We start from the raw sequence: 27,178 nt of genomic DNA on the forward strand, positions 1-27,178 counted from the left end.
CCGCAGGTTTCGAATCCTTCCTGTCATTTTGTCCAATTCTGCATAGTCCATTAATTTTGTGTGTTCCATTTTTAAACTGAGTCGCCCGCTGCTACGGGAAAGCACACCTTGGTTTAAGAACGCTTTGGTTTAAGAACGGACTTCCGGAATGGATTAAGTTCGTAAACCAAGGTACCACTGTAAGAGGCTCGACTTTTGGAAGAGGGAAATGGGAACTTGTGGTCCTCCTAATGTTGTTCAGAAAACCGGGCTCAGGGCGGCTAACAACAAATTTAAAACACTTAATTGATGCAACAAAAAACAGTATAAAATACAGTATAAAACGTGAATAACAATAAATTCAGAATTAAAAAAATCAATTTAGGGGGGAAATAAACATTAGATAATCATCAGGGCTAGCTGGCTAAATTAGTCCTGTTTGGGCCAGTGAGGAGACCAGGGGAGAATTAGCTGTGGGATCCCAGAGTGAGTAATCTTCATAAAAGGGGGAGAGGAAGGGAAGGAAGGGGAATAAAAGATCAGGCTAAGTTCAAATTGAAAGCCAGGCGGAATAGCTCTGTCTTACAGGCGCTGCGGAAGGAAGTTAAATCCTGCAGGGCTCTGGTCTCCTGGGACAGAGCATTCCACCAGGTCGGAGCCATCACTGAGAAGGCCCTGGCCCTGGTGGAGGATAATCTGACTTCCTTAGTCTCCTATATTGTCAGAGCATTTTAGTGGCATGTTTCCCGACTTACTTGATGGCTGATGTGTACCGTGAACTGGCTGAAGATATAGACAACCATCTCCCACACGGGACAGCCCTCGACGTTTTGAGAGCAAAGAAGCTCTTTGATGAAATGCAGGAGTGCTTTTCTCACCTGTGGCAGTGGGGAAAGCAAAGTCATCTCACCTTTAGAAAGGCGATACTGCAATAAAGGTAAAGGTAAAGGTACCCCTGCCCGTACGGGCCAGTCTTGACAGACTCTGGGGTTGTGCGCCCATCTCACTTAAGAGGCCAGGGGCCAGCGCTGTCCGGAGACACTTCCGGGTCACGTGGCCAGCGTGACATCGCTGCTCTGGCGAGCCAGAGCCGCACACGGAAACGCCGTTTACCTTCCCGCTGGTAAGCGGTCCCTATTTATCTACTTGCACCCGGAGGTGCTTTCGAACTGCTAGGTTGGCAGGCGCTGGGACCGAGCAGCGGGAGCGCACCCCGCCGCAGGGATTCGAACCGCCGACCTTTCGATCGGCAAGCCCTAGGCACTGAGGCTTTAACCCACAGCGCCACCTGCCATTCTACAAATCTAGGGCACGACGGCATTTGGAATCCTGTGTGTGCGGTTCTGGTCGCCTGAGCTCCCAAAGGAGTTGGAAAATGTTAGGGCCACCAAAATGATCAAGGGGATGGAAGTTGACGCCCCTATGATGAAAGTTTGCAGTGTTTGGGACATTTTAGTGAAAAGGCATGTAAAAGTAGACATGAGGGGCGTTTGTAAGAATTATGCATGGAGAAGGAGGATAGAGGAAAGTTTTTCTTCCTCGAACTAGAATACAAAAAAGGGAGGTGTGAGGAGGTCAAGGAAACAAGCAAATGATAGATAAGATATGGAAAGATGGATTTGTTCTTAATTGTTTTTTAATTTTTTTTCTGTATTTTGTATTTTCTGTTTTTCTTTTTCTCTCTTTTTTACTCTTGTAACTTCTTGAAACACCAATAAATATTGTTTTTTTTTAAAAAAAGAAAGTTTTTCTTCCTCTCTCATAACACTAGTGGACATGCAATGAAATGGAATGATGGAAAATTCAGGAAAGGTAATAGAAAGAGCTTCTTCATGCAGCAGAGAGTTAACTTATGGAACTTTGTCATGGAAACCACAGCAACTAATATTCAGAGAAATTCTACCTCAAACAGTGAAGGGAGAAGAAAGCTGTAACATTTACCGTATCTGTTCCGAATCTTCCAGCATTTCAGCAACTCAAAAAGAGCCCCTTCCCTGGTCTTACCCCTTCACGGTGGTCGTCCAGAAGACATTTCACGGCTTCCACAATTGGCTGTTTCTTATTTCTGCTCTCACACGCTAGAAGAGGTAGAAGATGCAGAGAGGATTTCAGTGGGGCTCCAACATGGACATTTGTCAGCTGCATCTCATAAAAGCATCCGTGAAATAGTAATAATAATAATAATAATAATAATAATAATAATAATTTATACCCCACCCATTTGGCTGGGCTTCCCCAGCCACTCTGGGCAGCTTCCAAAAAAATATTAAAATACAGTAATGCATCACACATTAAAAGCTTCCCTAAACAGGGCTGCCTTCAGATGGCTTCTAAAAGTCTGGTAGTTGTTTATCTCTTTGACATCTGGTGGGAGGGCGTTCCACAGGGAGGGCGCCACTACCAAGAAGGCCCTCTTCCTGGTTCCCTGTAACTTGGCTTCTCGCAGTGAGGAAACTTCCAGAAGGCCCTCGGCACTGGAACTCAGTGTCAGGGCAGAACGATGGGGGTGGAGACGCTCCTTCAGGTATACTGGGCCGAGGCTGTTTAGGGCTTTAGCACCAACACTTTGAATTGTGCTCAGAAACGTACTGGGAGCTGATGTAGGTCTTTCAAGATGTGCCCTTCCTTGCAAAAAATGACACGCCCTTCCTTGCAAAACCCGCCCAGCCCATTCCCAGCTCTATCTGCCCATCTCAATGGTCCCAAACCACATGCTGAACTGGAGCTAGGAGCATTGGATCATCAAGTTTGAAGGCATCTCAAGGGGTACCCAACCTCTTCCTGGTTCAGGCTATGGGCTACTTACAGTAGCCCTGGTAGGTGGCGTTAAAAAAATACAAAGCAAATCATGCAAAGCTGAAGCCTGACCAACCCTACCTAAAAACTCTCTGTAAATGATAATGTTACTCTTCTATGCACCTAAGCCGGTTATATGGATCGTGGACGCTGCTACTTACGGCCGTCATTGCCAACAATCATTTTCAGATGCATTAAGAACCCCACACGGATATATTCAGAGTCCTCCTTCATCTGAGCCTGCAAGAAGTCCAGAGCATCAACGGGACAGCAGCCGACTGCAAGGAAAGGAATGGCAAATTTCAGCAAGTCAGACTTCCCATCATCCCATCATCTTACAGACCATCATAATCATTATTTTGCAAGTGTGTATGTGTGGGTTTGATTCAGCTCACATTTAAAAGCTAGCCAACCTAATTCACCATTTCCGAAACAAGATGAGAACACCAAGACGTAGCAAGTGGAAACAAGAGGAAATACCGACGATAGAAGAATGGAGAGTAAAAATGATAGACTATGCAGAGCTGGATAAATTAACTGGGAAAATTAGATATACTAAAGATCAAAAGTTCATCGAAGACTGGGGGAAATTTGTGGATTATCTGAAAAATATATGTGATGTGAATACAACGCTAGCGGGATTTAAAGAGGCACTGTAAAAAAATAAAATAAGTATTGTTTATGAGAAATAATAGGAGTAAGGAGGAAAAATGGCAATACGAAAGAAGGGAATGTGTATTAAAGGTGTAACTACGGATGATTGTCAGAGACGTTGAAGGAAGTCAAAAAATAACTATGATTTGTTGTATGCGGGATTGAATGAAGAATTGGATGGAAATTTATAAAATGTACAATAATAAAAATTATTATAAAAAAAAAGAGAACACCAAGACGTAGCAATCTTTTGCCCTTCGCCCTTTTCCATAGGCGCCGACTCCATGGGGCCTGAGGGGGCCCGAGCCCCCTCAAAAATTCGTTTGGGGGGGCTCTGCCCCCCCAATAATTTAAGAAAAACAAAGCCACTCCCGATCTAGAGAGGGGGTGGGGTTGCGGGCTCTCAACCCATCAACAATCTCGCGGGGCTGGCGTCAGCCCCGCGAGAAGCGGGGATTCCCCCTAGCTCATTAATATTCACTGCCCACGGCGGCAGCCAATCGGCTGCCGCAAAGAGCGAACCCTCACAGGTTCACTTAAGGTCGGGGCAGCCCGGGGCTCGCCCCTTTCGTTCCCCCAGCAGCAGCGGTTTGGAGGTCTTGGGCCCCCCCAATATTTTTTATAAGTCGGTATGGGCCCCGCCCCCCCAATATTTTTTATAAGTCGGAGCCCCTGCCCTTTTCTGAATTTTGCGATGTAGTTCTCTGGCCAAGCAGTGTGTACAAAAATGTATCTACCACAGGGAAGTGTGCTTCAAAATGCACACATTTGTGCATTTTAATATTTTGTTGGAAGCCGCCCAGAGTGGCTGGGGAAACCCAGCCAGATGGGCGGGGTATAGATATATTATTATTATTATTATTATTATTATTATTATTATTTTGATGAAAATTAGATACACAAATGTATTTGGGGACATAGCTTTGTCAAGGTGTGTTACTAGGTCAAATTGTGAATGCAAAAATGTGTCCATTAGGAGAAATTTGAACAAAAATGGTGAATTTATGTGAGCACTAGAATAGATGAATAGATAGATGATAGATGATGATAGATAGATAGATAGATAGATAGATAGATAGATAGATAGATATAGATAGATATAGATAGATATAGATAGATGATAGGTCTGATGTGGAAATGTGGAGAAATGAAAACTGGAAAATGAGAAACTGACAGAAACTACAACTAACAGATTCAAGACTTGACATTTCTGAGGAAAACCAAGAAGGAAATGATATTTTCAGGTCTCTGGTCTGGGGTTGGAGCAGCCGGACCCCTCTCTTCTTGTAGGACTCCAACTCCCATCAGCCCAACATGGCCTAGTGAATATCTGGATTTGCTGTTGTATTTTTGTATCTTTATTTTAGACCTTGTGTGCTTTGTGTGGAAATTGCTCAGTTTGGTTGTGTGTTTTTTAATGTTTTATTTATTGTTTTGTTGCAATGTATTTTTTTTTTCATGCTGCAAGCTTCGTTGAGCATGGCTTCAACTGTGGAACAAAGGCATACAAAAGGAAGGAAGGAAGGAAGGAAGGAAGGAAGGAAGGAAAAGGAAGGAAGGAAGGAAGGAAGGAAGGAAGGAAGGAAGGAAGGAAGGAAGGAAGGAAGGAAGGAAGGAAGGATATTTAGGGGTGATGGGAGCTGGAGTCAGGCAACACTTGGTGGGTGCATTTGTGGGGGGTGGGCACAGGTTCTCTATTCCTGCTCCGGCTCTTACCCAAGTGTGCAAAGGCTTCCATAAGGACATTCCGGTGATCCATGCAGAGCTCCCGGTGTTCAGAAGAAGACTGTAAGAAGAAAGAAGAAAAAGGCTGCTGGCTTGAAGAAACCATCTTTTCAGATCAGGAAAGGGCCAGTCATGGAAGAAGGCCCCCAGCCTGGTTGGAGGATGGATGGCGACTAATGGATTGAGGTTGAATCCTGACAAGATAGAAGTACTGTTCTTGGGGGATAGGGGGCGGGCGGGGGTGGAAGACTCCCTGATCCTGAATGGGGTAACTGTGCCCCTGAAGGACCTGAAGGATACTAGCCTGGGAGTCATTTTGGACTCATGGAGGCTGTCCATGGAGGCGCAGGTCAATTCTGTGTCCAGGGCAGCTGTTTATCAGCTCCACCTGGTACGCAGGCTGAGACCCTACCTGCCCGCAGACTGTCTCACCAGAGTGGTGCATGCTCTGGTTATCTCCGCTTGGACTACTGCAATGCGCTCTATGTGGGGCGACCTTTGAAGGTGACCCGGAAACTACAACTAATCCAGAATGCGGCAGCTAGACTGGTGACTGGGAGCAGCCGCCAAGACCACATAACACCGGTCCTGAGAGACCTACATTGGCTCCCAGTATGTTTCTGAGCACAATTCAAAGTGTTGGTGCTGACCTTTAAAGCCCTAAACAGCCTCGGCCCAGTATAACTGAAGAAGCGTCTCCACCCTCATTGTTCTGCCCAGAAACTGAGGTCCAGCGCCGAGGGCCTCCTGGCGGTTCATAGAATCATAGAATCATAGAGTTGGAAGAGACCACAAGGGCCATCGAGTCCAACCCCCTGCCAAGCAGGAAACACCATCAGAGCACTCCTGACATATGGTTGTCAAGCCTCTGCTTAAAGACCTCCAAAGAAGGAGACTCCACCACACTCCTTGGCAGCAAATAATAATAATAATAATAATAATAATAATAATGATAATAATAATAATAATTTATTATTATTTATACCCCGCCCATCTGGCTGGGCCTCCCCAGCCACTCTGGGCGGCTTCCATAAAAACCAAAAATACAGTAAAATAATTCCACTGTCGAACAATACAATACAAATTCCACTGTCGAACAGCTCTTACTGTCAGGAAGTTCTTCCTAATGTTTAGGTGGGATCTTCTTTCTTGTAGTTTGGATCCATTGCTCCGTGTCTGCTTCTCTGGAGCAGCAGAAAACAACCTTTCTCCCTCCTCTATGTGACATCCTTTTATATATTTGAACATGGCTATCATATCACCCCTTAACCTCCTCTTCTCCAGGCTAAACATGCCCAGCTCCCTTAGCCATTCCTCATAAGGCATCGTTTCCAGGCCTTTGACCATTTTGGTTGCCCTCCTCTGGACACGTTCCAGTTTGTCAGTGTCCTTCTTGAACTGTGGTGCCCAGAACTGGACACAGTACTCCAGGTGAGGTCTGACCAGAGCAGAATACAGTGGCACTATTACTTCCCTTGATCTAGATGCTATACTCCTATTGATGCAGCCCAGAATTGCATTGGCTTTTTTAGCTGCCGCGTCACACTGTTGGCTCATGTCAAGTTTGTGGTCAACCAAGACTCCTAGATCCTTTTCACATGTACTGCTCTCAAGCCAGGTGTCACCCATCTTGTATTTGTGCCTCTGATTTTTTTTGCCCAAGTGCAATACTTTACATTTCTCCCTGTTAAAATTCATGTTGTTTGTTTTGGCCCAGTTCTCTAATCTGTCAAGGTCATTTTGAAGTGTGATCCTGTCCTCTGGGGTGTTAGCCACCCCTCCCAGTTTGGTGTCATCTGCAAATTTGATCAGGATGCCCTTGAGTCCATCATCCAAGTCGTTGATAAAGATGTTGAATAAGACCGGGCCCAAGACAGAACCCTGTGGCACCCCACTAGTCACTCTTCTCCAGGATGAAGAGGAACCATTGATGAGCACCCTTTGGGTTTGATCAGTCAGCCAGTTACAAATCCACTGAGTGGTAGCATAGTCAAGTCCGCATTTTACCAGCTTCTTTACAAGAATATCATGGGGCACCTTGTCAAATGCCTTGCTGAAATCAAGGTAGGCTACATCCACTGCGTTCCCTTCATCTACCAGGGTTGTAATTCTATCAAAAAACGAGATCAGGTTAGTCTGACATGACTTATTTTTCAGAAATCCATGCTGACTATTGGTGATCACAGTATTCCTTTCTAGGTGCTCACAAACTGTTTGCTTAATGATCTGCTCCAGAATCTTCCCTGGTATTGATGTCAGACTGACTGGGCAGTAATTATTTGGGTCCTCTCTTTCCCCCTTTTTGAAAATAGGGACAACATTTGCCCTCCTCCAGTCTGCTGGGACTTCGCCTGTTCTCCAGGAATTCTCAAAGATGACTGCCAGTGGTTCTGAGATCACATCTGCCAGTTCTTTTAATACTCTTGGATGCAGTTCATCTGGCCCTGGAGACTTGAATACATCTAAACTAGCCAAGTATTCTTGTACTATCTCCTTAGTTATTCTGGGCTGTGTTTCCTCTGCTGAATCATTTGCTCCAAATTCTTCAGGTCGGACATAGTTTTCTTTATCGGAGAAGACTGAAGCAAAGAAGGCATTGAGGAGTTCAGCCCTTTCTGTGTCCCCTGTTTGCATTTCACCATCTTCTCCTCTGAGTGACCTCACTGTTTCTTTGTTCTTCATTTTGCTACGAACATACCCATAAAAGCCTTTTTTGTTGCTTTTAACCTCTCTAGCAAGCCTGAGTTCATTCTGTGCTTTAGCTTTTCTGACTTTGTGTCTACACGTGATGGTTATTTGTTTGAATTCCTCTTTGGTGGTTTCCCCCCTTTTCCATTTTTTGTACACATCCTTTTTTAATGTTAACTCGGTTAAAAGTTCTTTAGATAGCTGTTCCCCCGCTGCGAGAAGCCAAGTTACAGGGAACCAGGCAGAGGGCCGTCTCAGTAGTGGTGCCCGGCCTGTGGAACTCCCTCCCACCAGATGTCAAAGAGAAAAACAACTACCGGACTTTTAGAAGACATCTGAAGGCAGCCCTGTTTAGGGAAGCTTTTAATGTTTGATGCATTATTGTATTTTAATATTTTGTTGAAAGCTGCCCAGAGTGGCTGGGAAAACCCAGCCAGATGGGCGGGGTATAAATAATAAATTATTCTACTCATGTAAAAATACGCTGATTCCCAGACCATCTGCTGGCCGGATTTAGAAGGCAATCGGGCCGGATCTGGCCCCCGGGCCTTAGTTTGCCTACCCATGCCCTTAGGTTTGGTTTGGCAGCTGCAGCTATTGTTACTATTGTTACTATCATTATCTAGAAGACATCGGAAGGCAGCCCTGTATCGGGAAGTTTTTTTAATGTTTGACCTTTTACTATGTTTTTAAATGTGCTGTAAGCTGCCCAGAGTAGCTAGGCAAGCCATCCAGATGGGTGGAATATAAAAATAATAAGAATTTGTACAGAGCTCTGTTTGGTGGAGACATGGAGCAGGGCCTTCTCCGCTGTGGCACCTGCCACGTGGGATGTTGAGATCAGGCAGGCACCAAAAATGGGGTGCTTCTAAAAACTTATCATTCAAGTTGATCACTAGCATTAGCTCCTGTTACCTTTGGTTACTGTGCTGTTGCTGTTTTATTTAAATGTGGTGTGTGTGTGTGTGTGTGTGTGTGTGTGTGTGTGTGTGTTCTTATAATGTTGAATCACTTTTGTATCTCCTGGAAAAGCTCCTTTCAATATGCATGGGTTTTTTTTTAAAAAAAAAGGTCTAAAAGCACATTAAATAATAAAATGAATAAATAGGAACAAAATAGGGGAGGGCCAAAATAATAATAATAATAATAATAATAATAATAATAATAATAATATTTTTTATATCCCGCCCTCCCAGCTGAAGCTGAGCTCAGAGCGGCTAACAACAGTAAAAATAACACAGTTTAGATAAAATCACAACCAATTAATTGAAATACAGTCTAAAATCAATTCATTCTAAAATCAATTCAGAGTCAAATTAATGGCAACCATTGGGCTAGAGTTCTATGAGGATTACAGAAGGAGAGAGGGGGTTAGACTGTGCCTTGGCCAAAGGCCAGGCAGAACAGCTCTGTCTTGCAGGCCCTGCGGAAAGATGTCAAGTCCCACAGGGCCCTAGTCTCTTGTGACAGAGCATTTCACCACGTTGGGGCCAGTACTGAAAAGGCCCTGGCCCTAGTTGAGACCAGTCTAACCTCCTTGTGGCTCAGCACCTCCAAAGTGTTGTTATTTGTGCACCGTAAGGTCCTACGTGGGGCATACCAGGAGAGGCGGTCCCGTGGGTACATGGGTCCTAGGCCGCATAGGGCTTTAAAGGTCAAAACCAGCACCTTAAACCTGACCCTGTACTCCACCGGGAACCAGTGCAGTGGGTAAAGCACTGGATGAATGTGATCCCGCGGCGAGGACCCCGTAAGGAGTCTCGCTGCGGCATTCTGCACCTGCTGGAGTTTCTGGGTCAGTTTCAAGGACAGCTCCACTGCAGTCCTCAGCACCTCCAGGTAGAATTGGGGGAACGTAAAGAAAGTAAAGACAAGTTGGGGAAGCCCTATCTGAAACCCTGGAGACCTGCCATCAGCTAATACTGAGCTAGATGGACCAGTGAGCTGACTCAAGGATAAGGCAGATTCTTATGAAAGCTACCAGATGACACGGGAATGATTCCCCTTCTTGGCTCTGTCTTTCCACTGTGAACCGTTGGTGCTTGAACCTTTCGATTATCTTCTGTTGCCCTGAAGTACTGCGAGGGACAACCTGGAAGAGATCAAGAAACGTCTGTACCTAGGTTGCTTTGAAACCATCCCCAGCTCGCATTGCCGGCACGGTAAAGGTAAAGGGACCCCTGACCATTAGGTCCAGTCGTGACCGACTCTGTGGTTGCGGCGCTCATCTCGCTTTATTGGCCGAGGGAGCCGGCGTACAGCTTCCGGGTCATGTGGCCAGCAGGACTAAGCTGCTTCTGGCGAACCAGAGCAGAGCACGGAAACGCCATTTACCTTCCCACCGGAGTGGTACCTATTTATCTACTTGCACTGGCGTGCTTTCAAACTGCTAGGTTGGCAGGAGCAGGGACCGAGCAACGGGAGCTCACCCCGTCGTGGGGATTCAAACCGCCAACCTTCTGATCGGCAAGTCCTAGGCTCTGTGGTTTAACCCACAGCACCACCCGCATCCCTAAAGGTAAAGGGACCCCTAACCATTAGGTCCAGTCGTGGCCGACTCTGGGGTTGAGGCGCTCATCTCGCTTTATTGGACTCTGGTGCTAATTTTACCATGTTGGCTGAGAGGTTCCCAGTAGAGGCAGCTCTTGGGCTGTCAACCCATGGAACTGGAGGCCATGTTGACTCTTCTGAGGTCTCTCTGGTAGGGATAAAATTGGCCCAAACCACCCCTTTGCACAAACGACAAGTGTACAGAGCACCCAGGTCATTTCCAAAGGTGACACGATTGGCGATGTCTCGCTTGACTTGGGCCTGCGGTGCTAAAGTTTACAAAGGTCACTTGGGTCAGAAAAATCATCAGCTTCCCTGATGTCTTACCTGCTTGAATACAAAGTCACAAACTGCCTGGGATATCTTCTTTGGGATTGCGGGTTTGTACTCCTCACAGACATCCAAAAAAATATTAAGCCTCTAAAAAAAGAAATAGAAAAAGAGTCGGTTCATGCCCTTATAAACATCTATGACATGGCCACATTTGTAATTGTGGGATGTTATCCACTGTGGGTGGCGCTGTGGGTTAAACCACAGAGCCTAGGACTTGCCGATCAGAAGGTGATTGGTTCGAATCCCCGCAACAGGGTGAGTTCCCATTGTTCGGTCCCTGCTCCTGACAACCTAGCAGTTTGAAAGCACGTCAAAGTACAAATAGATAAATAGGTACCGCTCCGGCGGGAAGGTAAACGGCGTTTCCGTGTGCTGCTCTGGTTCGCCAGAAGCGGCTTAGTCATGCTGGCCACATGACCCGGAAGCTGTATGCCGGCTCCCTCGGCCAGTAAAGCGAGATGAGCGCCGCAACCCCAGAGTTGGCCATGACTGGACTTAATGGTCAGGGGTCCCTTTACCTTTACCTATCCATTGGCACAGTCAAATACAACATTCCTTGTTTCCCTAAATTGGACACAGGCAGCGGGAAGTTACTCCAGCCAGTATAGCTTCCTGTTCCACTGGTCTGGAGCGTCCTCCCCCTGCGTGTGACCAGGGACATGGGCATGACTGTGGCTCACTCCATAAAAGAGCCGAGTCACACAGCCATCTTTCTATTATTATTATTATTAATAATAATAATAATAATAATAATAATAATTTATACCCCACCCTCCCGGGCCAGAGCCAGGCTCAGCGCGGCTAACACCAGTAAAATCACAGTAAAAACATAATAGGTGAAAAAATCCCCATTTAAAATACAGGTTAAAATGCAAGTCTTAAGGTGGTTAGTTTGGTCTCAACTAGGGCCAGGGCCTTTTCAGCACTGGCTCCGACTTGGTGGAACGCTCTGTCACAAGAGACCAGGGCCTTGTGGGACTTGACATCTTTCCGCAGGGCCTGCAAGACAGAGCTGTTCCGCCTGGCCTTTGGTTTGGACTCAGTCTGACCCTTATGTTTCCCTCCCCTTATGGTTTTGATCTAAGGGCTATTATTAAAATGAGGCTGCATTTTAAATTGCATTTTAACCTGTGTTTTAAATTTGTCCCCCTCCATTATGTTTTTATTGTAATTTTACTATTGTTAGCTGCCCTGAGCCCGGCTGTGACCGGGGAGGGCGGGGTATAAATAAATATATTATTATTATTATTATTATTATTATTATTATTATTATTATTAGAGTTAGGAAAAAATGTTTAAGATAGCTTTCATTTAAAAAAAAACCCAGAGGCTTTTTTGTTAGGCGCTATGGGTTAAATTACAGAGCCTAGGACTTGCCGATCAGAAGGTCGGCGGTTCGAAACCCTGTGATGGGGTGAGCTCCCGTTGCTCGGTCCCTGCTCCTGCCAACCTAGCAGTTTGAAAGCACGTCAAAGTGCAAGTAGATAAATAGGTACCACTCCGGCGGGAAGGTAAACGGCATTTCCGTGAACTGCGCTGGTTCGCCAGAAGCGGCTTAGTCCTGCTGGCCACATGACCCGGAAGCTGTATGCCAGCTCCCTCGGCCAATAAAGCGAGATGAGCGCCACAACCCCAGAGTCACTCATGACTAGACTTAATGGTCAGGGGTCCCTTTACCTTTACCTATAGGCACTGAACAAACAAAAGAAAACAAAAGACTGTTTATGTATGCCATGACAACAGCAAGGATGCTTCTAGCCCAGAGATGGGAAAAAGATGAAGTATGAATCAGAGAAGAGGGGCAGACCAAGCTGATGGAGTACGCAGAAATGGCGAGACTGACGGGAAATATCAGCAACAAGGAAGACCAAGTATTTTTTAAAAGACTGGAATAACTTTTTAATATATTTGAGAGACCACTGTTGAAATCATTGGCAGCAGTACAAGGACACTTGTAACGTAACATGAATTTTGGATTCTATGATTACATAATAGATAAAGGTAAAGGTACCCCTGCCCGTACGGGCCAGTCTTGACAGACTCTGGGGTTGTGCGCCCATCTCACTCAAGAGGCCGGGGGCCAGCGCTGTCCGGAGACACTTCCGGGTCACGTGGCCAGCGTGACATCGCTGCTCTGGCGAGCCAGAGCCGCACACGGAAACGCCGTTTACCTTCCCGCTGGTAAGCGGTCCCTATTTATCTACTTGCACCCGGGGGTGCTTTCGAACTGCTAGGTTGGCAGGCGCTGGGACCGAGCAGCGGGAGCGCACCCCGCCGCAGGGATTCGAACCGCCGACCTTTCGATCGGCAAGCCCTAGGCGCTGAGGCTTTAACCCACAGCGCCACCTGCGTCCACATAATAGATAGATTACCGTATAAGATGCAGATTTATTTATTTTTTTAAGAAATGGAATCCATGGAAGGAAGGAAGGAGGTCTGAATGTTCAAAGGAACCTTATTTATTTTTGGAATTGTTGTGTTTGCTGTGTACAACCTTTATGTAAAACCAATAAAAAATTATTTTTTAAAAAATACAAGCTGAAGAAACAAAAAAGATCACACACCTTATAACAATCTGATCCAATACAAACATGTCATAATAAAAACTTAACTTTAAAATAAATGACTTATATCAAATAATGTAATACTCAATAATCCATTGGGATACAATAGTGCGCAATAAAATTACATATCAGCAAATAATAATACTTAAACAGAAATTCACTCTTAGCGATTACAATAAATATTTCCTAAAATGTAACTGATAAAAATAACAGCAAGTCACAGTGCAGAAAATAACACAAATTGAAAAGCAAAGATGCACAACTTATTAAATTGGTTGTGTTTTTATATATATATATATAAAAATATCCCTTTACTTTGGCAATGAGGAAAGAATCCAAAATCTTGCTGTCTCGGAGGACTTGTGGGATCTTCTTGATGATCTCTTCTTGCTGCGCTCTGCAGCGGACCAGAGCTCCTAGCATGGGCCACTGAGCTTTCATCAAGGCTTCCTTCACCTGCGAAAGGACACACACGGAAAGATTTTCCGTGGAGCTGAGTGCTGCTTTCAAACCAGTGCAAAGGTTCTCCAGTGGGTGGTTACAGACCAGAATGAGGTGCTCTTTGAGGAAATTGATTTTCTAAATCCATATCGTATGGGGGTTTGGGCCCAATTTTGGCACAGAAACTGCTTTCACTGCGTATGACAACCTTTTCCAGGAGAGACATAGGGGCAATGTGTCCCTGTTAATTTTCCTCGACTTCTCAGTGGTTTTTGATAACCATTGACCACAGGGTCTGTCTGGAGCAGCTGTCTTGTATTGCAATGTTGCGAACCACCCTGAGATCCATGCATGAAGGGCGATGTACACATTTATTCAAAACCCAATGGCGACGATTTAGTTTAATTAATAATAATAATTTATGTATGCGGGACACGGGTGGCGCTGTGGGTTAAACCACAGAGCCTAGGGCTTGCTGATCAGAAGGTCTGCGGTTTGAATCCCTGCGATGGGGTGAGCTCCCGTTGCTCGGTTCCTGCTCCTGCCAACCTAGCAGTTCGAAAACACGTTAAAGTGTAAGTAGATAAATAGGTACCACTCTGGCGGGAAGGTAAACGGCGTTTCCGTGCGCTGCTCTGGTTCGCCAGAAGCGGCTTAGTCATGCTGGCCACATGACCTGGAAAAACTGTTTGCGGACAAATGACGGCTCCCTCGGCCAGTAAAGTGAGATGAGCGCCGTAACCCCAGAGTCAGTCATGACTGGACCTAACGGTCAGGGGTCCCTTTACCTTTACCTTTTTTATTATTTATACTCTGCCCATCTGGCTGAGTTTCCACAGCCACTCTGGGCGGCTCCCAATCGAGTATTAAAAGCAATTCATTCAACAGAACTGATGAACTTGAGCCAGGGGTACCAGCTTTGCAAAGTCTGACAGTTCATTTATACCTCCAGCGCCCCCTGCTGCCCCCTAGCTGCTTAGTGCCCCCCCTCCAAGCTAATCCCATCGGCCCGGAAGGGGAGCTACTCCCTGCTTTGGGCACGGCTGTGATAAAATGAAACTTTCTTGGTTCTCACCTTCGGTTCCTCGTCATTCAGCCAATCGCCAGCCAAGCGTTGATAGATGGGAATGACGGGGCTGCAAAGCTGAGCTTCTGTCTCTCTTGGGAATGAACACGCTCTCCAGTTTTTGTAGTAATAGTTGATTGCCGCACAGAAATGTTCCATAACTGAATGAGTTGAAAAAGAGAGAGAAAGCGTCTAAGAAGCAGTTGCTTGGCACTGAAGCAATTGAAAGTCGGGGGTTGTGGTTCCACACTTGGCCACAATGGAAGACTGACCCTTCGCTCTGTCCCAATTCCTAGGAGTGGGGTTAAAAAAATACAGTGGTGCCTCGGGTTAAGTACTTAATTCGTTCCGGAGGTCCGTTCTTAACCTGAAACTGTTCTTAACCCGAAGCACCACTTTAGCTAATGGGGCCTCCTGCTGCTGCCACACTGCCGGAGCACAATTTCTGTTCTTATCCTGAAGCAAAGTTCTTAACCTGAAGCACTATTTCTGGGTTAGCGGAGTCTGTAACCTGAAGCGTATGTAACCTGAAGCGTATGTAACCTGAGGTACCACTGTATTTGTCTTGAGGTGGAAATACTGTTAGGCCTGTTATTACTCAGACCCGTGTCACGGGCACAACAGTGGGACCTGATCACAAGATTGGCAAGAACCAGTCAAATGGGAAACTAATGGCTGACTGTTACAGGGAAAAGCAACTCTGACATGTACAGCAAAAAGAAAAAGGTGTTGAGTCAGTTGTATTTCATGGGCTGTAGTTGGATGAAAGGTCAAAGGTGGTTGGGGAGAGGGCAACCAAAATGGTCAAAGGCTTGGAAACGATGCCTTATGAAGAACGGCTAAGGGAGCTGGGCATGTTTAGCCTGGAGAAGAGGAGGTTAAGGGGTGATATGATAGCCATGCTCAAATATATAAAAGGATGTCACATAGAGGAGGGAGAAAGGTTGTTTTCTGCTGCTCCAGAGAAGCGGACACGGAGCAATGGTTCCACATTACAAGAAAGAAGATTCCACCTAAACATTAGGAAGAACTTCCTGACAGTAAGAGCTGTTTGACAGTGGAATTTGCTGCCAAGGAGTGTGGTGGAGTCTCCTTCTTTGGAGGTCTTTAAGCAGAGGCTTGACAACCATATGTCAGGAGTGCTCTGATGGTGTTTCCTGCTTGGCAGGGGGTTGGACTCGATGGCCCTTGTGGTCTCTTCCAACTCTAGGATTCTATGATTCTAGGGCAAACAACAACAACAACAATTTATTATCTATACCCCGCCCACTCTGGGCGGCTTCCAACAAATATTAAAATACAGTAATGCATCAAACATTTAAAGCTTCCCTAAACAGGGCTGCCTTCAGATGTCTTCTAAGAGACTGGTAGTTGTTGTTCTCTTTGACATGTGGTGGGAGGGTGTTCCACAGGGCGGGTGCCACCACTGAGAAGGCCCTCTGCCTGGTAACTTGGCTTCTTGCAGTGAGGGAACCGCCAGAAGGCCCTTGGAGCTGGACCTCAGTGTCTGGGCTGAACGATGGGGGTGGAGACGCTCCTTCAGGAATACTGAGCTGAGGCCATTTAGGGCTTTAAAGTTCAGCACCAACACCTTGAATTGTGCTCGGAAACGTACTGGGAGCCAGTGCAGATCTCTCAGGACTGGTGTTATGTGGTCCCGGCGGCCGCTCCCAGTCACCAGTCTAGCTGCCACATTCTGGATTAATTGCAGTTTCCAGGTCACCTATAAAGGTAGCCCTACATAGAGCGCTTTGCAGTAGTCCAAGCGGGAGATAACCAGAGCATGCAGCACTCTGGCAAGACAGTCCACGGGCAAGGAGGGTCTCATCCTGCGTACCAGATGGAGCTGGTAAACAGCTGCCCTGGACACAGAATGGACCTGTGCCTCCATGGACAGCTGTGAGTCCAAAATGACTCCCTGGCTACGCACCTGGTCCTTCAGGGGCACAGTTACCCCATTCAGGACCAGGGAGTCCTCCACACCCACTTGCCTCCTTTCCCCCCAAAACAGTGCTTCTGTCTTGAACGAAGGGGAATTTTCCCCACAGTCTGGCACTGGAAGGAGCACAACAATGGTGCCAGGCGAACCGCCCTGTAAAGAGCATTCTACAATCGGGGCCACCACCAAATAGGCCCTGTTGTCTCATTGCCTTCCAAACTTCTCTTGGAAGGGGCGCACAGAGAATGGCACAGATGATGGTCTTTAAGGAACAGTTAGCAGTTGTAGGGGCTATACTGGAATGGAAGGAAGATGATGATATTCCATTCCCCCCCCCCGCCTAAAAAAGAAAAAGAATCACTCACCGTAACATATTGCTTCTTTCATGTGGCTAGTCATGGGCCACTTAATCATCACCCTTAAATACACACAGGTCAGTGACAAAAACGGAATACACCTGAGTGCTGAGTGAAGAGACACAAGCAACCTTTCATTAGAGGATGGTAATGATTTATTACAATTTAGGATCACAAACTCTGGGCAGCCCTTCTGTTCGAGATGCTTCTATATGGGACTGAACTTCAGCTGGTTTTGGTATTAAAAACACACAATCTTCTGTTGCAGTGTGGCCCTTCCTGAGGTTAGATCCCCTAGCGTGGCCTGGGTGAAATTAAACAGAACCAGCTTTGTCAAGTCACTAGTCCTCAGTAAAAAAAAAAAAATCCTTTTGACAATTTAGAAAATTTAAAAAATATTTAAAGTGACTTTTCCTTAACGGTCTTTACGCTGAAATTTGAAGGTGCCTGGCTCCTTAATGGGGAATTTTGTGGGTGCTCGGGAACCTGGGGGCCCAGGAAACCAGCACCTATGGAAGGGGGAGAGAAAAACCCTCTTTCCAAAGGAAGAATGGTTGATGGAAATCTTGGAAGATGCAGAGAGGGTGAAATAGACGGCGCTGATAGAAGATACAAATTTATTTATTATTTTTTAATTTAATTTATTTAACATAATTATTACAAAATATACTCAAAATATTGCAAATACATACATATTTCGGATAAGCACACACATATATAAAAAAGAACAAAAGAACAAAAGAAAAAAGAAGAAGAAAAAAAAAAGAGAAAAGAAGAAGTAAAGTTGGAAGAATTTCTTCCAAATTTATTCTACAAATATCTCAATATGAAAATAATAATAAAATTTATTGATTGACTTCCATCGCTTACACTGCACTTCCTATATACAAGATTGTATCTGTTATTCCGTATTTTTCCCATACTATCTCACACAAATATTCTAATCAATAAGTTTTCTAAATCTTTCATAAATTTATTCTAAACACAACCAATACCTCACATTTAATCTTTGTCTACATAAATAATCATTTAAACATTTCCATTGTTTCTGGATTATATTTTTCGGTTTTTGTATTATCAAATTTAGAATCTTTTAAAAGAAGACTGGAAACTCTTTTCTTGTCTGTATAAAAAGTTATTTCCCATATGCGAAGACTACAGCAGGGTTTAAAGTGTAAGAAAACAGAAGAAAAAAATTAAGACGGAACCCTAAAATGCAATTGTATGTATTTTGAGTTATAAACAGCGATGACGGGCAAGTGGGAAGTCACTAGTTTTGTTGAATTGGAATATAATTGTTGAGTAACAAATGCAATTTACTATACGGAAAGAAGATTATTACAATATTATATTGTATTGTAATATTATTAAGGTAAAGGTAAAGGTACCCCTGCCCGTACGGGCCAGTCTTGACAGACTCTGGGGTTGTGCGCCCATCTCACTTAAGAGGCCAGGGGCCAGCGCTGTCCGGAGACACTTCCGGGTCACGTGGCCAGCGTGACATCGCTGCTCTGGCGAGCCAGAGCCGCACACGGAAACGCCGTTTACCTTCCCGCTGGTAAGCGGTCCCTATTTATCTACTTGCACCTGGAGGTGCTTTCGAACTGCTAGGTTGGCAGGCGCTGGGACCGAGCAGCGGGAGCGCACCCCGCCGCAGGGATTTGAACCGCCGACCTTTCGATCGGCAAGTCCTAGGCGCTGAGGCTTTAACCCACAGCGCCACCTGCGTCCCTGTAATATTATTACAAAAAAATAAATAAATCACTAGTCCTCAGTGTTTCCCCCCACACCCCATATGTAATTTGCATCCTATCTGAGATGGGAATCAAGCCCTTTTTTCCTTCAATGGGAGAACATGCAACAGTGAAGAACTGGAGGGAGCCTTACCGTAGCGAGAGGCCAGGTTCCCCAGGGTCCTGAAGACCATGTGGTGAGGGAGGATCCCAGCCTTGACATTCTTTTGAAGTCTGTACATTACATCATTGAAGAGAGAGCTTGCCAGAGATAGGAGGACATCATTGGCTTGCTGGACGATTCTCCCAGACGCATCTTTCTAAGAAAGCAGAAGGTCTTGTGGGTTGTGGTGGTCAGTCTAGATTATGCTGCCCAGTTCTTGGCCTTCTGTCCCAGTGAGGGTTGGGATCTAATGGGGGAGCTTGTTGAACTTCTCAGACAAGCTTCTGTGTAAGACAATGACCTGAGCTGGCCACGTAATTTTTTTCTTCAACACCCCCAAAGAACAATCTAGGTTTGAAGAACTACAACTAAGTCATGGCTGGCCTTTCTTCCATTGCCTTAGTCACCTTTTCTCGAAAGATTCCATCAACGGTGTCCCTGAAAATTTTTACACATCACTTGGGAAGACAGGCGAACTAATACCAGTGTACTGGAAGAAGCAAAGATCACCAGTGTTGAAGCAAGGATTCTCCAGTATCAACTTCGTTGGACTGGTCATGTTTTGTGGATGCCTGATGATCGTCTTCCAAAGCAACTACTCTGTTCCAAACTTCAGAATGGAAAGTGTAGTGCTGGTGGTCAACCAAAGAGGTTCAAAGGCTCTCTCATGGCAAATCTAAAAAAAATGTAGTATAAACGCCGACAATTGGGAAACACTGGCCTGCGAGAGCTCCAGTTGGAGAACAGCCTTGACTAAAGGTGTCATGGGCTTTGAAGACACTTGAACTCAGGACGCAAGGGAGAAACGTGCCAAGAGGAAGGCATGCTTGGCAAATCCACACCGTGATCAACTCCCGCCTGGAAACCAATGTCCCCACTGTGGAAGGACGTGTGGATCCAGAATTGGCCTCTACAGTCACTTACGGACTCACTGCTAAGACCGTGTTCATGGAAGACAATCTTACTCGGCTACGAGGGATCGCCAAAGAAGAAGAAGAAGAAGAAACTAAAAGGTCTCAAATGTAGCCCTAACTAGATGGGATAGAGAATCAGACACAAGGCTGCCATTTTCAAAGGCAACTCTCTCTTCTTTGAGATGTGCAATCCTACTCTAAGAAACAGGATTTTGTACAACAGTCACTCTTAACTAACCAGAAAGGTCCCTGAAAATTCTTGTGGGGATATTCAGATTAAAGAGTTACAGTCAACATTCATCTTACTTCAAATGTTCTCATTGACATTATTGGAATTGACTGCCTTAGTAGAGCATGTCATTTAAGGCGGCGAAACATAATTTTTGCAAATTTCATATGTGAGGGGTCTTAAAAATAATTTTGTGTGCGTGTGTGGGGACGCAGGTGGCGCTGTGGGTTAAAGCCTCAGCGCCTAGGGCTTGCCGATCGAAAGGTCGGCGGTTCGAATCCCTGCGGCGGGGTGCGCTCCCGCTGCTCGGTCCCAGCGCCTGCCAACCTAGCAGTTCGAAAGCACCTCTGGGTGCAAGTAGATAAATAGGGACCGCTTACTGGTGGGAAGGTAAACGGCGTTTCCGTGTGCTGCGCTGGCTCGCCAGATGCAGCTTTGTCACGCTGGCCACGTGACCCGGAAGTGTCTCCGGACAGCGCTGGCCCCCGGCCTCTTGAGTGAGATGGGCGCACAACCCCAGAGTCTGTCAAGACTGGCCCGTACGGGCAGGGGTACCTTTACCTTTACCTATTATTTTTGTGACTGGACAATATTTAGCTTGGTGAGTCTACGTTTGATGAAGAAGCAAAAAACTGCTTTCGGATAACCAAAGAATTTTAATTTTGCCTACTGGAAGGTTATGCTAAATAATAATATGCTAAATAATAATGTCAGGTTATGCTAAATAATAATATCAATAATAACTGCAAGTACTTGGCAATCATTTAAATGATGCTATGCAATTTTACACGTTTTACTTACCAAGCAAAACTAAATTATATTAATGTAACTAAAAATATATTTTGAATTCCCATGTCGTGTTATAAGTACCACTCATTTTTGGAATTTGAAAGTTTAAAAATTCGACACGCCCTGCTCCCTTTGGCTCATCTGCTCTGAGTAGGGCTTTGATACAACCCAAACATGATGTCAATTCTCTTCCTACCTCCTTCAGCATCTCCACCAACACATGGATGGCGGCATCAATGTTCGGTGGTCCGGCCCATTGGATGAGACTTTGGGCAGCCAGGTCAGCATTTTGCTCAGCACTGCAGCAGATGTAGTTGTAAATTTCTGAAAGGCAACACAGGTCATTGTACTGGTTGTCACTGATGGGTGTGCGTATCTGATCTGCTGGTTATGAAGAACCACGAATGCAACAAGCGCCTCTTCCTCAAGCTGCCACAGGCCTCCCGCTTTGAGGGCAAAGCAAGGTGGGTGTGGTTCGCCCCAGGTGTCACCTCTGAGGGGGGTGACAAAATGCTGTGTGGCACTCAACGCCTGTGAGAGATGCTTTGGAATCTCTGCTCTGCCAAGCCGATAAGGCCTCACCTTCCTCTGAGCTGAGCCTTTGAAATCGCCTCCGCCATGTTTACTGGAGCAAGAATACTCATCGCAAAGTATTGGAAGACACAAGACTTGCCCACCCTGGAAGAATGGCAGATGCAAGTGATTGACTATATGGAACTGGCAGAAATGACTGGCAGAATCCAAGACCTGGGAGAAGAGTCGGTGGAAGAGGACTGGAAGAAGTTCAAAGAATATCTCCAAAAACACTGTAAAATGTTTGAATGTTAAAATGATGTTGGATATAAAGAGAATAGGGCATCAGTGACATGGTAAAAAGAAATATGTAAAAATGTTTTGAAGAAAAAAGGGGTAAGACCAGAGTATTATTATGTCGAGACTAAACAAATGATATAAAGGATTAAGTTATAAAGAACATGTGATAAATGGTTTTAAAAGGAAAGGAAACCAAATGCATAATAGGCTGAAATGTATAATATTGAATAAGACTGGAAAGAGGGTAGGGAATTGCTGAACGTGATTGTGTAAAGGGGAACACAGAAAAGGGAGATGTGAGGAAGTCAGGAAAGAGGGTTATAAAGATAGTAAGCAAGAAATAATTTTTTCTCTGTTTTTTGTTTTTTTCTGATTATCTCTACTTTTTTATATTTTTGGACTGTGCTGTTTTTGATTGTCTTTCTTTTTTGTTTTTTCTGATTGTGATATTTGTTTTATTATGCAAAACCTTAATAAATATTATATATAAAAAAAATGAAATTGCCTCCGCCATGTTTAATGGCCTGAGCCTTTGATAAGGCCTCAAGCACATTCTATCCAGCAGGGTTCCCAGCACACATTGTAAAGAGTTTTATTTCTAAACTATGCAGAACAGAAAATACATCCTCTCTCTATGAAAGCAGAGAGCAACTGAACAAAGGAACAAAGGAAACAGGAAACCACTAACGTCACATCCCGTCTCCTTTCCCATGAGACTCCAATGGTATGGAATCCCAGGAATGTAAACAGACTCCTGTGACTCCACGCAGCTGCTTAGTGATAAGAACAGAAACTAACAGCGCAGGCTTCCAAAACAGTCCACCTGCTGGCTCAACCTCAGCTGTAGGGCAGCAGGCAGACTCCTTGTCGCAAGGCATGCAATCTCTGCAAAATAAGCTCAATAAAGCTCACCAACTCTGGCTCCCCTCCCCAAAAATATGAAATAAAGTCAAACCATTTTTGCAGGCAAAAATAAAAATATTCAATGGGGGGGGGGGGACAATAAATTTTCCGCATGGGGTTCCACCTGACCTTGCTACGCCACTGCTCCTTTTTGTCCTAATTAACTTAATTTGCTCATTTATTCATCTTCTTTAAATATATGCTCTTGTGAAACTGCAGGTGATTACAATAATCCTGCCAATGTTCTTATCTGTTTACAATTTATCTGTAAATATTCAATAAACCATTTCCATTCTTGCATAAAAAGTTTGTTATCTTGATTTCTTATTCTTCTGGTAAGTTTTGCCATTTCTGCATATTCCATAAGTTTTTGTATCCATTCTTCCTTTGCTGGGACTTCTGCTTCTTTCTATTTTTGGGCAAGTAGCATTCTTGCTGCTGTAGTCACATTCATGAATAAGTTTCTATACAGTTTAGGTCGTTCTGTCCCTATAATTCTCAAGAGAAAAGCTTCTGGTTTTTTTTTTTTTTTTTTTTTTACGAACGTTATTTTAAACACCCTTTTCATTTCATTCTATATCATTTCCCAGTAAGCCTGTCAGCGTTATGAGAATGAAAAACTTCTCTCTCGCCAAACAATAATATGCCCCCTCCAAGCTGTAACAAGATGTAGCTGTTTGCAAGTGTTACATTTAGTTTGACGTCATCCTGCGCACCCAGTCTTCAGTCCTCTCCTGGGAGTGGGGGAAATGTTCTATTTATTTTGCATTTAAAGACGAACCTACCAAATTTTCACTTGTTCAAAACTATATGTGAACCAATGCACAACTGTTCTGCAGAATTTGCACTTCTCCGAAATCCGCAGTGGAGTTCTCCAAACAAGAAACGTGTATGGTAATATTATTCTACGGTAAAGTGTCTCCACATCAAAAATTGCATTATATTAGGGGAAATTGCTTTGCAAAACTGCACGCAAAATGCGCATGTTAGGAGAAATTTGCAACAACAACAAACGAACGATGAGCTTTCATAGAATCATAGAATTGTAGGATTAGGAGGGATACTCAGGATCATATCATTCAACCACCAGCAATGCAGGGATATGCAGCTGTCAAACTTGCAACCTTGTCATTATCAGCACCTCACTCTAACCAGCTGAGCTATTCAGTTTGACAAGGTCTTTATAAATTGCAAACTGAGACTGCAATGCAGAGAACTGAAGACAGGGGAAATGAGGAACTGAGTGAAATTGAAATGGACAGTTTCGCTCATTCCTCCTCTCTCCCCACATGTCTCCTTCCTTCTCAGATACTTATAGCTTTAAAAGTTCTTGTCGGGGAAGGTTTGTAAAATGGAGAGTAGGTAACAATCTGGGCCATTCTCCAGGTGAAAGCTCTACAGTGATAACAAGTTCTTGCTTGTTTTGTTCTTGCAAGAATTAAGTAAAGTGTGGTGTTTTTTTTAAAAAAAGAGAAAATAATTCTGATTGTCAAAATGGACATAGCTATTCCTCAAGGATCAAGATGTGCTAAGTAGGGATGATGGGAATTGTAGGCCAATTGGGGGAGGCTAATTCAAAAGTAGGGACGCAGGTGGCGCTGTGGGTTAAAGCCTCAGCGCCTAGGACTTGCCGATCGAAAGGTCGGCGGTTCGAATCCCTGCGGCGGGGTGCGCTCCCGCTGCTCGGTCCCAGCGCCTGCCAACCTAGCAGTTCGAAAGCACCTCCGGGTGCAAGTAGATAAATAGGGACCGCTTACCAGCGGGAAGGTAAACGGCGTTTCCGTGTGCGGCTCTGGCTCGCCAGAGCAGCGATGTCACGCTGGCCACGTGACCCGGAAGTGTCTCCGGACAGCGCTGGCCCCTGGCCTCTTAAGTGAGATGGGCGCACAACCCCAGAGTCTGTCAAGACTGGCCCGTACGGGCAGGGGTACCTTTACCTCTACCTTTACCTTAATTCAAAAGTAGAGACATCACCTTGCCAACAAAGGTCCGTATAGTAAAAGCTATGGTTTTCCCAGTAGTGATGTATGGAAGTGAGAGCTGGACCATAAAGAAGGCTGATTGCAGAAGAATTGATGCTTTTGAATTCTGGTGCTGGAGGAGACTCTTGAGAGTCCCATGGACTGCAAGAAGATCCAACCTCTCCATTCTGAAGGAAATCAGCCCTGAGTGCTCACTGGAAGGACAGATCATGAAGCTGAGGCTCCAAGACTTTGGCCACTTCATGAGAAGAGAAGACTCCCTGGAAAAGACCCTGGTGTTGGGAAAGATGGAGGGCACAAGGAGAAGGGGACGACAGAGGACGAGATGGTGGGACAGCGTTCTCGAAGCTACAAACATGAAGTTGACCAAATTGCGGGAGGCAGTGGAAGACAGGAGTGCCTGGCGTGCTCTGGTCCAGGGGGTCACGAAGAGTCGGACACGACTAAATGACTAAACAACAACAACAACATCAATTCAGAATGACTGCCTCACCTACCTCTCATTGTCTTTAAGTCACCAGATACATCCATGACAGACGCCGTCAGTCAACTATCACACCAGTTCACAGGCCAAAGGGCTGCCTCGCAGCTTTTCCAGGAACTCGGAGCCAAGTAACAGGGCAAGCCCATGCATGTTTACTCGGAAGTAAGTCCCACTGAGTGGAAGGGGGCTTGCTCCCAAGTAAACGTGCACTGGACTGCAGCCCGAGTGGAAAGCAAACACAGCCGGCGATTCCATTGTGATCTGGGTGGTGATGGTGTCATACTTTACTAAAGCAACCTGACCAATGACGGCCCTGGAATCGATGGGGGATTGTTGACACCATTAAGACCTGGAGATTATTGCCTCAGACCTGCACATCAGCCCTGTGTCCTTGGATATACACACCAGTGCCTCTAGCAGGAAAGTTATGGCGAAGTTATGGATGGCGGCTAACAGATTGAGGTTGAATCCTGACAAGACAGAAGTACTGTTTTTGGGGGACAGGAGGTGGGCAGGTGTGGAGGATTCCCTGGTCCTGAATGGGGTAACTGTACCACTGAAGGACTAGGTGCGCAGCCTGGGAGTCATTTTGGACCCACAGCTGTCCATGGAGGCGCAGGTCAAATCCATGTCCAGGGCAGCTGTTTACAAGCTCTGGTAAAGTGTTGGTGCTGACCTTTAAAGCCCTAAACGGCCTTGGTCCAGTATATCTGAAGCAGCGTCTCCACCCCCATCATTTTACCCGGACACTGATGCCCAGCATCAAGGGCCTTCTGGCGGTTCCCTCACTGCGAGAAGCCAAGTTACAGGGAACCAGGCAGAGGGCCTTCTTGGTAGTGGCGCCCTCCCTGAGGAACGCTCTCCCACCAGATGTCAAAGAGAACAACTAGCAGACTTTTAGAAGACATCTGAAGGCAGCCCTGTTTAGGGAAGCTTTTAATGTTTGATGTATTACAGTATTTTACTATTTTTTTAGAAGCCGCCCAGAGTGGCTGGGGAAGCCCAGCCAGATGGGCGGGGTATGAATAAACCCCGTCGTCGAACCACCGACCTTCTGATCAGCAAGTCCTAGGCTCTGTGGTTTAGATCACAGTGCCACCCGCGTCCCTGTAATACAGTGATACCTCGGGTGAAGTACCATATTTTTTGCCCTATAGGACGAAAAAGTGTTGGCGCTGACCTTTAAAGTGTTGGTGCTGAACTTTAAAGCCCTAAACGGCCTCGGTCCAGTATATCTGAAGGAGTGTCTCCTCCCCCATCGTTCAGCCCGGACATTGAGGTCCAGCTCCGAGGGCCTTCTGGCGGTTCCCTCACTGTGAGAGGCCAAGTTACAGGGAACCAGGCAGAGGGCCTTCTCGGTGGTGGCGCCCGCCCTGTGGAACGCCCTCCCATCAGATATCAAAGCGATAAACAACTACCTGACATTCAGAAGAAATCTGAAGGCAGCCCTGTTCAGGGAAGTTTTTAATATGTGACATTTTAGTGTACTTTTCATCTTTGTTGGAAGCCGCCCAGAGTGGCTGGGGAAACCCAGCCAGATGGGCGGGGTACAAATAATTAATAATAATAATAATAATAATAATAATAATAATAATAGGACGCACTTTTTCCCCTCCAGAAATGAAGGGGAAATCTGGGTGCGTCCTATGGGGCGAATACAGGCTTTCGCTGAAGCTTGGAGAGCCCTCTCGCTCTCCAGGCTTCAAGAAGACATCCGCAGCCTGCTTCCCGGAGCGTCGGGCGCCCTGAAAGCAGAGTGCCCGGTGCTTCAGGAACACATCCGCAGCGTGGGGAGCCCTGCGGGAGTTCCCCACAGGGCTCCCCACGCTGTGGATAGCAGCCTGCCGCCCGGTGGGCGGGGCGCCCTGAAGCAGAGCGCCCCGCGCGCCGGACAGATATCCGCAGCGTGGGGACCCCTGCAGGAATTCCCCGCAGGGCTCCCCATGCTGCGGATAGCAGCCTGCCGCCCGGCGGGCAGAGCGCCCTGAAGCAGAGCGCCCCACGCGCCAGGCAGACATCAGCCAGCCCCACAAGCTCGGGGGACAGCAGGGAGGCGCAGCGCCGCCATCCCGCTGTT

The 27,178-nt window shown here is 45.8% G+C and overlaps 1 protein-coding gene across 6 annotated transcripts in view; it reads right to left on the minus strand.

The window, feature by feature from the left end:
- The window catches only part of LOC307218479 (maestro heat-like repeat-containing protein family member 2B), an 84,288-nt gene extending 58,947 nt beyond the window's left edge, over window positions 1-25,341 (minus strand). For all 6 annotated transcript variants that reach the window (XR_013839987.1, XR_013839988.1, XM_079980751.1 and 3 more), the window contains exons 1-12: window positions 25,115-25,341; window positions 21,116-21,243; window positions 18,979-19,144; window positions 17,101-17,199; window positions 14,806-14,957; window positions 13,605-13,745; window positions 10,720-10,812; window positions 9,824-9,934; window positions 5,146-5,215; window positions 2,937-3,053; window positions 1,984-2,057; window positions 735-857 (exon numbers count right to left, since the gene is read on the minus strand). Coding sequence is in view for 4 of the 6 variants with exons in the window: in XM_079980751.1 (XP_079836877.1) it covers window positions 735-857; window positions 1,984-2,057; window positions 2,937-3,053; window positions 5,146-5,215; window positions 9,824-9,934; window positions 10,720-10,812; window positions 13,605-13,745; window positions 14,806-14,957; window positions 17,101-17,199; window positions 18,979-19,144; window positions 21,116-21,243; window positions 25,115-25,148 (1,308 nt within the window). In the remaining 2 variants the exon portion in view is untranslated. The remainder of the gene's footprint in view (window positions 1-734; window positions 858-1,983; window positions 2,058-2,936; window positions 3,054-5,145; window positions 5,216-9,823; window positions 9,935-10,719; window positions 10,813-13,604; window positions 13,746-14,805; window positions 14,958-17,100; window positions 17,200-18,978; window positions 19,145-21,115; window positions 21,244-25,114) is intronic.
- Between the last annotated feature and the right edge of the window lie 1,837 nt (window positions 25,342-27,178).

This window comes from Podarcis cretensis (assembly GCF_951804945.1).
Source record: "Podarcis cretensis genome assembly, chromosome: 1".
Taxonomy (NCBI): domain Eukaryota; kingdom Metazoa; phylum Chordata; class Lepidosauria; order Squamata; family Lacertidae; genus Podarcis; species Podarcis cretensis.